This window comes from Trichomycterus rosablanca, chromosome 6 (assembly GCF_030014385.1).
Source record: "Trichomycterus rosablanca isolate fTriRos1 chromosome 6, fTriRos1.hap1, whole genome shotgun sequence".
Classification (NCBI taxonomy): Eukaryota; Metazoa; Chordata; class Actinopteri; order Siluriformes; family Trichomycteridae; genus Trichomycterus; species Trichomycterus rosablanca.
The window spans coordinates 75001-87500 of NC_085993.1; the positions used below are offsets into that span (position 1 = coordinate 75001).

General features: G+C 41.7%; 1 protein-coding gene across 1 annotated transcript in view; it reads right to left on the reverse strand.

Annotated features, from left to right (window-relative positions):
• Positions 1 to 12500, reverse strand: part of rasal3 (RAS protein activator like 3) — a 24588-nt gene that overhangs the window by 6996 nt on the left and 5092 nt on the right. Inside the window, exons 4-12 of the mRNA XM_062997121.1 lie at positions 9539 to 9606; positions 9284 to 9372; positions 8479 to 8704; positions 6928 to 7596; positions 3210 to 3354; positions 2937 to 3081; positions 2242 to 2478; positions 649 to 850; positions 468 to 559 (exon numbers count right to left, since the gene is read on the reverse strand). Coding sequence (XP_062853191.1) covers positions 468 to 559; positions 649 to 850; positions 2242 to 2478; positions 2937 to 3081; positions 3210 to 3354; positions 6928 to 7596; positions 8479 to 8704; positions 9284 to 9372; positions 9539 to 9606 — 1873 coding nt within the window. The remainder of the gene's footprint in view (positions 1 to 467; positions 560 to 648; positions 851 to 2241; positions 2479 to 2936; positions 3082 to 3209; positions 3355 to 6927; positions 7597 to 8478; positions 8705 to 9283; positions 9373 to 9538; positions 9607 to 12500) is intronic.

The following is a 12500-nucleotide window of genomic DNA, read 5'->3' on the forward strand; positions in this document are numbered from 1 at the left end:
AATTATCAATACAGCAGTTAGCAATATAGCTAGCACTTAGCATTTGCTACTAAAAGAGGAAAGATGTCAATGAGCCGCGTGAGAAGCGACTGGAGCGTCTAAATCCTTAAATTCTATTCAGAGTTTAATAGTGAATGAAATCTTAATCATCGTTTGGTGGATAAAGAGAAACCAGGACGTCCAGGTTCACGTGGATCTGTCAGCACCTCACCCTGCAGAACCAGAGGATCAAACCCAGGTGTGTGGGGTTACACCATCTACTGCACTATCATGGAACAACCACAAGAAGCAGTGAGCATGATAGTTAGTGGTGACCATCACTGACATCCAGGTTCTTTCTTAAATATGTGACCGTGCTGTGAGCTGATGTTGAGTTTAAATCCTGCACACCTGGAACAGCTGGAATCTTTACTGTGGGTGTGCAGGTGTTCAGGTGTGCAGGTGTGCAGGTGTGCAGGTGCTTTTACCTGCTGCAGCTGATGTGAGGAACATCTGGACCCAGATGTTTGGTGATTTGGTTGAGGATGGATGGCAGCGGCTGCAGGTTCTCGATTGTCTCCTGAAACACGACGTTCAGACTCTGAAGTTCTGAAGCTCTAAAGTTCCTCTAGAGTTTATAATAAATAAATAAATAAATAAATCTCTCACCTGCTTCATGGGGGAGATGATTTCGGCTAACAGACGGTGCAGCACGGCGAGACGTAACGGCAGATCAACGTAACCGTCAAACCGCGCCATCGCCAACTCACCGTCCGGGTCCGACACTCTCTGCAGGAAGTTCCTCATATCGTCCCAGTGTTCCTCTAGAAACTCGTTCATAAAGAGCATGTACTCCTCCTTCTCCCCGAACCTGCACACACACACACATCAAACATACACACACACACATATACACACACACACATAGAATACACACACATATACACACACACATTAAACATACACACACACACATCAAACATACACACGCACACACATCAAACATACACACACACACATATACACACACACAGAATACACACATATACACACACATTAAACATACACACACACATCAAACATACACACACACACATATACACACACACACATAGAATACACACACATATACACACACACATCAAACATACACACACACACACACATCAAACATACACACGCACACACATCAAACATACACACACACACATATACACACACACATAGAATACACACACATATACACACACATTAAACATACACACACACATCAAACATACACACATAAACACACAAATACACACAGAATACACACATACATATACACACACACATCGAATACACACATCAAACATACACACACACACATATATACACACACACATAGAATACACACACATATACACATACATAGAATACACACACATCAAACATACACACATACACACACATGAAACATACACACAAACATATACACACACATATATACACACACACATAGAATACACACACACATATACACACAGATAAAACATACACACACACATATACACACACATAGAATACACACACATATACACATACATAGAATACACACACATCAAACATACACACATACCCACACACACACACATCAAACATACACACATATACACACACACACATCAAACATACACACACACAAATCAAACATACACACATATACACACACACATCAAACATACACACACACATCAAACATACACACATACACACACACACATCAAACATACACACACACACATCAAACATACACACACACACATATATACACACACATAGAATACACACACATATACACATACATAGAATACACACACATCAAACATACACACACATACCCACACACACACACATCAAACATACACACACACACATCAAACATACACACACATACCCACACACACACACATCAAACATACACACACACACCCAGGGTGTAAAGTTACTGATGGTGTAAAGTTGTGGTGTAAAGTTATGTATGGTGTAAAGTTGTGGTGTAAAGTTACGTACAGTGTAAAGTTGTGGTGTAAAGTTACGTACAGTGTAAAGTTGTGGTATAAAGTTACGTACAGTGTAAAGTTGTGGTGTAAAGTTACGTACAGTGTAACGTTGTGGTATAAAGTTACGTACAGTGTAAAGTTGTGGTGTAAAGTTACGTACGGTGTAAAGTTGTGGTGTAAAGTTACATACGGTGTAAAGTTGTGGTGTAAAGTTACATACGGTGTAAAGTTGGCGAGTTTCTGCAGCACTTTGGCGGTGAGGGTGAGGGTACGGAGTGTGTTTGGTTCCGGGTACGACTGGGTGAGTCCGAACAGTGAGGGGCTGAGAATAGCCGGACAGAGGAAGCGTAAAAACAAAGAGGCTGTAATGAGGCGGTGACCGATCTCCACCTGACCACGTTCCTCACAATCAGAAACCCAACTGGAGAAAATCTCGTTCAGCTCCACAGGAAACGAGCTGCAGAGAGACAGACAACCATTAGAACCATCATCTATAAGGAACCGTCAACCATCAGAACCATCAGGACCATCAGGACCATCAGAACCATCAGAAGCATCAGGACCATCAGAACCATCCGGAACATCAGAACCATCAGAAGCATCAGGACCATCAGAACCATCCGGAACATCAGAACCATCAGGTACATCAGGACCGTCAGGACCATCAGGGACCTGACTGCTTCCCTCTGTGTTCTGTGTTCTTGTTAGTACTGGAGCTAAATGCTGATGTATAAACACTTTAGGGAAGTTCTGCGTATAAACTGCTCACTTTCACTCTCATTATTTTAAACTGTTTTAATTTTGCTGAGCTCAAGCTAAAATGTAGCAACATAATAAAAGTTGTGATGAGTGCAGGTTTATCAAAGGTTCCTCAAAGGTTCCTCAGGGGTTCCTCAAAGGTTCCACTGAACGTACCTGTGCATCTCAGTGATCTGCTGCACCGCCTCTCCACACGTTTCCTTCAGATGGCACTGGTGGGTGAGAAGCTCAGAAGCAGAACATTTCTGAGGATCGACTTCACAACTCTCTGGTGACGTGTAGAGCCGGGAGACGAAATTACCTGAACCAGAACAGAACAGAGGGAGGAGATGATGTGATGATGTGATGGAGGAGATGATCAGTCACAGTCAGTGTCAGTTCTATAATCTGATTGGCTGAAGCTCTGTGTGGATCTGAATCATTTCTTACCGAGAACGTCAATCAGATATTTCTGACCCACCAGCTTCATGTACTCGTCGATGGCTTTGGTGGCGAGCGTGTTCTCTCTGAAGATCAAAGCTTCCTTCTCCCCGGAACGCTGAACCTCAGCACCACCCAGATTAATCAGGAACTCCTGCATAAAACACCAACAAACACTAGCACCAGCATCTACACCAGTATCAACACCAGCATCTACACCAGCATCAACACCAGCATCTACACCAGCATCAACACCAGCATCAACACCAGCATCTACACCAGCATCTACACCAGCATCAACACCAGCATCTACACCAGCATCTACACCAGCATCTACACCAGCATCAACACCAGCATCAACACCAGCATCTACACCAGCATCAACACCAGCATCTACACCAGCATCTACACCAGCATCAACACCAGCATCTACATCAGAATCAACACCAGAATCTACACCAGCATCTACACCAGCATCAACACCAGCATCTACACCAGCATCAACACCAGCATCTACACCAGCATCTACACCAGCATCTACACCAGAATCAATACCAGCATCTACACCAGCATCTACACCAGAATCAATACCAGCATCAACACCAGCATCTACACCAGCATCAACACCAGCATCTACACCAGCATCTACACCAGCATCTACACCAGCATCTACACCAGAATCTACACCAGCATCTACACCAGAATCTACACCAGCATCTACACCAGCATCAACACCAGCATCTACACCAGCATCTACACCAGAGTCAATACCAGCATCTACACCAGCATCTACACCAGCATCTACACCAGCATCTACACCAGCATCTACACCAGAATCAATACCAGCATCTACACCAGCATCTACACCAGAATCAATACCAGCATCAACACCAGCATCTACACCAGCATCAATACCAGCATCAACACCAGCATCTACACCAGCATCTACACCAGCATCTACACCAGCATCTACACCAGAATCTACACCAGCATCTACACCAGAATCTACACCAGCATCTACACCAGCATCAACACCAGCATCTACACCAGCATCTACACCAGAGTCAATACCAGCATCTACACCAGCATCTACACCAGCATCTACCCCAGCATCAACACCAGCATCTACACCAGCATCAACACCAGTATCTACACCAGCATCTACACCAGCATCAATACCAGCATCTACACCAGCATCAACACCAGTATCTACACCAGCATCTACACCAGCATCAATACCAGCATCAACACCAGCATCTACACCAGCATCAATACCAGAATCTACACCAGCATCAACACCAGCATCAATACCAGCATCTACACCAGTATCTACACCAGCATCAACACCAGCATCTACACCAGCATCTACACCAGAATCAACACCAGAATCAACACCAGAATCAACACCAGCATCTACACCATAATCAACACCAGCATCTACACCAGCATCTACACCAGCATCTACACCAGCATCTACACCAGCATCTACACCAGCATCTACACCATAATCAACACCAGCATCTACACCAGCATCAACACCAGCATCAACACCAGCATCAACACCAGCATCTACACCAGCATCTACACCAGCATCAACACCAGCATCAACACCGGTATCTACACCGGTATCTACACCAGCATCAACACCAGTATCTACACCAGCATCAACACCAGCATCTACACCAGAATCAACACCAGCATCTACACCAGCATCTACACCAGCATCAACACCAGCATCTACACCAGCATCAACACCAGCATCTACACCAGCATCTACACCAGTATCTACACCAGCATCAACACCAGCATCAACACCAGCATCAACACCAGCATCTACACCAGCATCAACACCAGCATCTACACCAGTATCTACACCAGCATCTACACCAGCATCTACACCAGCATCAACACCAGCATCAACACCAGTATCTACACCAGTATCTACACCAGCATCAACACCAGTATCTACACCAGCATCAACACCAGCATCTACACCAGAATCAACACCAGCATCTACACCAGCATCTACACCAGCATCAACACCAGCATCTACACCAGCATCTACACCAGCATCAACACCAGTATCTACACCAGCATCAACACCAGCATCAACACCAGCATCTACACCAGCATCTACACCAGCATCAACACCAGCATCTACACCAGTATCTACACCAGCATCAACACCAGCATCAACACCAGCATCTACACCAGCATCAACACCAGCATCTACACCAGCATCAACACCAGTATCTACACCAGTATCTACACCAGCATCAACACCAGATGTTCTGATGATATTTCAACGTTTAGAACATTTCTGTACTACCCTTGTGGCGTACTGTGATGTGGTGTGATGTGGTGTGATGTGGTGTGATGTGGTTCGGTTTGGTTTGCATTGGTGTTTGTGGTGTGATGTTGGTGTGATGTGATTTAGTTTCATGTGATGTTTTGTGGGTTGGTGTGATGTTGGTGTGATGTGGTGTGATGTTGGTGTGATGTTGGTGTGATGTGATTTAGTTTCATGTGATGTTTTGTGGGTTGGTGTGATGTTGGTGTGATGTGGTGTGATGTTGGTGTGATGTTGGTGTGATTTTGGTGTGATGTGGTGTGATGTTGGTGTGATGTGGTGTTTTGTGGTTCGGGTTGGTTTGGATTGGTGTTTGTGGTGTGATGGTGTGATGTTGGTGTGATGTTGGTGTGATGTTGGTGTGATGTGGTGTGATGTGGTGTTTTGTGGTTCGGGTTGGTTTGCATTGGTGTTTGTGGTGTGATGGTGTGATGTTGGTGTGATGTTGGTGTGATGTGGTGTGATGTTGGTGTGATCTTGGTGTGATCTTGGTGTGATGTGGTGTTTTGTGGTTCGGGTTGGTTTGCATTGGTGTTTGTGGTGTGATGTTGGTTTGGATTGGTGTTTTGTGGTGTGATGTTGGTGTGATGTTGGTGTGATGTGGTGTTTGTGGTGTAATGTTGGTGTGATGTGGTGTGATGTGGTGTTTGTGGTGTGATGTTGGTGTGATGTTGGTGTGATGTGGTGTGATGTGGTGTTATGTGGTTCGGTTTGGTTTGCATTGGTGTTTGTGGTGTGATGTTGGTGTGATGTGATTTAGTTTCATGTGATGTTTTGTGGGTTGGTGTGATGACCAACCCGAACCACAAAACACCACATCACACCAACATCACACCAACATCACACCACATCACACCAAAATCACACCATCACACCAACATCACACCACATCACACCAACATCACATGTCCTAGCAATCATTCGATGATGTATTTGTTCTTTTTTTTCAATGATTGCTAGGACATGTGATGTTGGTGTGATGTGGTGTGATGTTGGTGTGATGTGGTGTGATGTGGTGTTTTGTGGTTCGGGTTGGTTTGCATTGGTGTTTGTGGTGTGATGTTGGTGTGATGTTGGTGTGATGGTGGTGTGATGTTGGTGTGATGTGGTGTTTTGTGGTTCGGGTTGGTTTGCATTGGTGTTTGTGGTGTGATGTTGGTGTGATGTTGGTGTGATGTGGTGTGATGTTGGTGTGATCTTGGTGTGATGTGGTGTTTTGTGGTTCGGGTTGGTTTGCATTGGTGTTTGTGGTGTGATGTTGGTTTGGATTGGTGTTTGTGGTGTGATGTTGGTTTGGATTGGTGTTTGTGGTGTGATGTTGGTGTGATGTGATTTAGTTTCATGTGATGTTTTGTGGTTTGGTGTGGTGTGACGTACCTTGGCCTTGCCGATGCTCTGCAGGACATGTACCAGCGCTCCTGCCAGCTCCTCTTTGTCCCGGACGTTCAACAGAGGTTCCAGCCGGCTGCACATCTCCACGTACCCCAAAGTTACATACTCGGCAAACTCCTTATACCTCTCGATGGGGAGAACCTGCAGCTTCTGGAAGCGAGCCTTCACCCTGAGGGATGCCTGCAGCCCCAGAAGCTCCTTCACCACGCTCACACCGGGGGGCTTGTAGGGAATGATGGGATACCACTTCTCCTGAAAGGCTCGTCCTGTAATGTCAGACAGTGAGAGCGCCACGCTGCCCAGCGGGTAGGTCACCACCTCGTCCTTCGAGTGACGCTTCTTCTTGGGCTCGTCGTCACAGAATAGGTGGAGAATGACCTGCGTGACTGGCGGGAGGTTATCCAGCTCAAACAGCTCGCCCCAAAACAGCTGGCACCCTCCTGCTCCACCCCCTCCTCCAGGAGCCACGCCCACGCCGCTGGATCCTCCGTCATTTCCTGGGAGCGAGGAGGATTTTTCCACCACGCGACTGCTGGTGCGAGCAAACAGAGTCCCGTCCAGGTAAAGCTCACAGTAGTAGCGCCTCTTAGGTGGAAGATCTTTAGCTTCATTCACCCACAAACTCAGAGAGTTCTCCGTCCGCTCACAGTTATCCTGCATCATCATCATCATCATCACCATCATCATCATCATCATTGTTATCATCATTATCATCGTTATCATCATCATCGTTATCATCATCATCATCGTTATCATCGTTATCATCATCATCATCATCATCATCGTTATCATCATTATCATCATTATCATCATCATCATCACCACCATCATCATCAGAACACAAATACACTCAACTAAACAATGTTTATAAAAATGATCATAAGAAACCAAAACTAATTTTCTCAAATTTTCTCAAAGCTTAAACAGAAGATGATTTGCAGTTTCATTCATTTATTACTCTGACGTTTCTACTGAATATTATTATAACCCTGTAATAAACTTCATTATGCTCTTAATTCTGTGTCATTTCTGATTGTTTCTGAGCTGTGAGTCCTTACTGACACTAAATCTTTAATCACTGATTCTTTCAAACATGCTGATGTGACTCAGTGATTGAAGAATTTTGGTTCCTGAAGGTTCCTGAAGGTTCCTGAAGCCATCACTACATGAGCACTTATGACTGGTACACTGACTCGAGTCTGGCTTGAGCACCTCCCAAAATGTGTAGAGAAAGTGTTACTCTGATAGGATCCGACAGGAATTCCATCCCTTCCACCCAACCATCAGCACTATTTTACTCTCTAGGACTCCTGACCACAGATGCTTTGATTCAATTTAAAATGATCACGTCTCATTAATTGTGAAAAATCTTTGCAATCACGTCTTTATTTACAGAATTTATTTGTGGCGGTTCCACCGCGCTCACATCAGTTGCTAGTTTACAGACAGAAGCTAATGCTAAAGCTAAAGCTAATGTTATCAGTTCCGGTGTATGAACACAGAAATGTTGAAGGTTTATTGGATTTATTCCGGTACCTTGTTGGGTTGAGCTGCTCGCCGCAGGTTCTCGATCCATCGGTCTCTCTCAGCGGCCGAGCTGCAGCCGAAGCAGTGATTACTGTCGGAGTTAATCACCTCGAAACAGTACTTCTCCCCCAGGATGGAACCGTGTACCGGTCTGATCACCGTGGTCCGGTCAGAACTCACGTCCAGACTCTCAGCAGCACCGACCGGAACCGCCAGAGAGTCGCGGGAACCAAACCTGGTACCAGAATACACACCGACTTAAATATAAATAATGTTCCAGTCTGAAGAGGATCTGAGCACGAAAACACCTTATTATTGTGATATTTTTATTAAAAACTTTATCTTTATATTTTTATTACTCATTTTACTTATAAATAAAATGTCCTCTTCAAACTGACTGTGTTTTTAAATTCACCTCGAATTAGTAAATAATTTTACACAACTGATGTTTTTAATTGTGAGATTTTATGATTTTGTCACAAGGAAACAATTAAAAAGGGTTTTAGATTGATTAGTACAATTGTAAAAGTTTTATTATTGTTAATATTATTAACAATTATTAGAATATTGTTAATGAAATGAATTAAAATAACAATTATAACAATAATAATAATAAATATGAACTGATAAATGTTTACTGATGACTATTTTTATTTCACTATAGATTAATAACTGTAGTTCTAATATCATTTATATCATTTTGCAGTTAAACACAAACACTCTATCTCTAAAAGTTTTAGGACCCCTGAACATGAACACGTTCTCACAGGGTCGTGTTAGCTTCATTACTGGATGTTTGTACGACTGTAGTTACCGTGTAGCGTTGCTCAGTCCTACAGTGTTAATCTGAGGGTTACTGAGTTTCCTCTGAATTCCATTCTGCAGCCGCCGCTTAATCTTCGCCTGAACATCAGAAACAGAACAAAATCTGATCAAAACTCTGTTGCCATCATTTAATTTACTATCAAACTAATGATCAGATTAATGATCAGATGAATGATCAGATGAATTAATAAGTAATTAATGATGAAGCTGATTGATTGATTGGAGCTGTTGGTGCGGTACTGACCCTCACTCCTCCGTCCTGAGCTTTCGGTTTTGGGACGCTGCTGGGAGCTGGTTGTTCCGGACTGCACACTGTAAATTATACATCAAATTTACTACACAATTACCACAAAACACAGCTAAAGTATTGGCACCCCGGTAAAGATCACAGGATGCTGCAACAGCGACTCCTGCTGTCTGCTGGAGGACGTAGCACTGTCTGTGTCAGAGGAAACGTGGGTCAGTACATTTATTCAGATTTAGGTCAATTAAAAAGAAATTGCAATTAATAAACAAAAAGCGTGTTGAGCTCCATGAATTATTTAAAAACGATTATAAAAATATCCAAACAACAACAAAGAACTCGAATGTGCTATCAGAACAATAAACAGGAGGATGGTTAGAGATGCAATAATGATCAGATCAAAATTAGATCAGCAGCATTTTTGTTCCAGATGTAAAATTACACTCTTTAACATCAAACTATTTATTTAACCAAAATCTAAAGCACTAAAATCTGCTACTGAAGCTTTTTAACAGATGTAACTGGTTTTACAGACAAAACAAATACAGAATGTGTTAAAGATATTGAGAATCATATTAGGATACATGACACCATGCATGGACTCTATCAGGTACCAGGAGATTTTATATAAAGTTAATTTAAAGTTTCTTATCATTATTTATTCATTTTTAGCAGGACACTGATGCCGGAGCTGAGAAGGAAAGTCCTGGAGGATCTGGTGGGTCCTAAACCAGGGTGTCACTCCGTGGTTTTATTTCTATAAATGTGTTTATTACTGGTTCTGACTGTTTCTTTATACTTTTGGAGCTGAGAATATAAAAGCTCAGAATCATGTCTGTTTCCTGTGTTTAACCGTTAATCCAAACAGGAAGTGAAATTTTCTTTTTCTTTAAGCTTAATTAAATCAATTATTATTAAACTTAAATGTTACATTCAGATTAATTAACATGAATAATTAATTATTAAATACTTATCTTTTTGTGTTTAGTTCTTTATAATGATTTTAATCAGGATGGTTAAATGTTTCTGAGTTCCGTTACTGAGCTGCAGGATGTGGTTTCATCACCAACATTAACCACGATGCTCCTTATAAACTCACTAATTACTGCAGAAAATATCAACCAAAAACATCAGTTACAGATTTCATTTATTTATAAAACAAAAGATCCCGACATGTTTGATTTGTGCTCCTCATTATCTCATTATTTATTTTATTCTCCATTATATAAGATTCATATTAGAGAAACAATCAGACCACAAACCCAGCAGCACCACCAACGGCTGAGCTCTAATAAAAATATTAATAATAATTAACATTACTACTAATAATATTACTACTACTAATAATAAAAATCACAATAATAATAATAATAATAATAATAATAATAATCACAATAATAATAATAATAATAACAATCACAATAATTATAATAATAATCACAATAATAATAATAATAATAGTAATAATTATAATAGTCTTGTATCAAGCAAGAACTGAGAAAAATTCCACTTGCAAACCTGCAACCATTAGTGTCCTCAGTTCATCACACATTAAAAAATATAAATTAATAGGCTATGCTGATCAAACACAGGGGGGAACACGAGGAACACAGGGGGGAACACTCCCCCGTCCTGACTTTTATGAAAATGTGGTTTGTAAATTCATTATAAATTCACAGAAAAACCTTCATCAACCATCAACCAGTAATAACATCTTTCTTACCTCCACAAACCATCAACCGTCTGAACATCATGTCCAAGATTCACTCACACACAAACACTCACACACACACACACAATCATACACACACACACACACACACACACACACTCATACACACACACACTCACTCACTTATTCACTCTGTTACTGATTCACTCAGTCACTCATAAATCCATGTTTTCTGTGTGGAGATCAGAGTGAGTCTGAGGAAACACCCAGATCTGATCTTTATATCCTTCAAGGAAATTATTATACAAACAAACAAACACACATGCACACACACACACACACACTCTCTCTCTCTCTCTCTCTCTCTCTCTCACACACACACACACACACACACACACAGATAATTACAACAGCTATTTCCTGTGGTAAAACTTGCAGCACTGACCAGTCTGAACCGATAATCAGTTACACTGTAATAAACACTGTAACATCATCACTGTAACATCATCACTGTAAACCAGGGGTGCCAAAACCTTTTAAACTTGCTGTAATATTAAAACATTCAGTATTTAATGCAGCTTCTCACGAAATTATTTAATAGTTTCATCTACAGAGCTTCAGTCATCCTGTTAAAGCTGAGGAGCTTTTTAGTTTACAGTAGTTTAGTGGTGTAAATGAACTGTGTTCCTCTGGATGGACTGATAATCAGAAAATATAATGACTGTGTGTAACGTGATGACTGTAACATGATGACTGTGTGTAACATGATGACAGTGTGTAACGTGATGACAGTGTGTAACATGACTGTGTGTAACATGATGACTGTGTAACATGACTGTGTGTAACGTGATGACTGTAACATGATGACTGTGTGTAACATGATGACAGTGTGTAACGTGATGACAGTGTGTAACATAACTGTGTGTAACATGATGACTGTGTAACATGACTGTGTGTAACGTGATGACTGTGTAATGTAATGACAGTGTATAACGTGATGACTGTGTAACATGATGACTGTGTAATGTAATGACAGTGTATAACGTGATGACTGTGTAACATAATGACTGTGTAATGTGATGACTGTGTAATGTGATGACTGTGTAATGTAATGACAGTGTATAACGTGATGACAGTGTAACATGATGACTGTATAACGTGATGATTGTGTATAACGTGATGACCGGGTGTAACGTAATGACAGTGTGTAACGTGATGACTGTGTAACATAATGACTGTGTGTAACGTGATGACTGTGTGTAATGTAATGACAGTGTGTAACGTGATGAC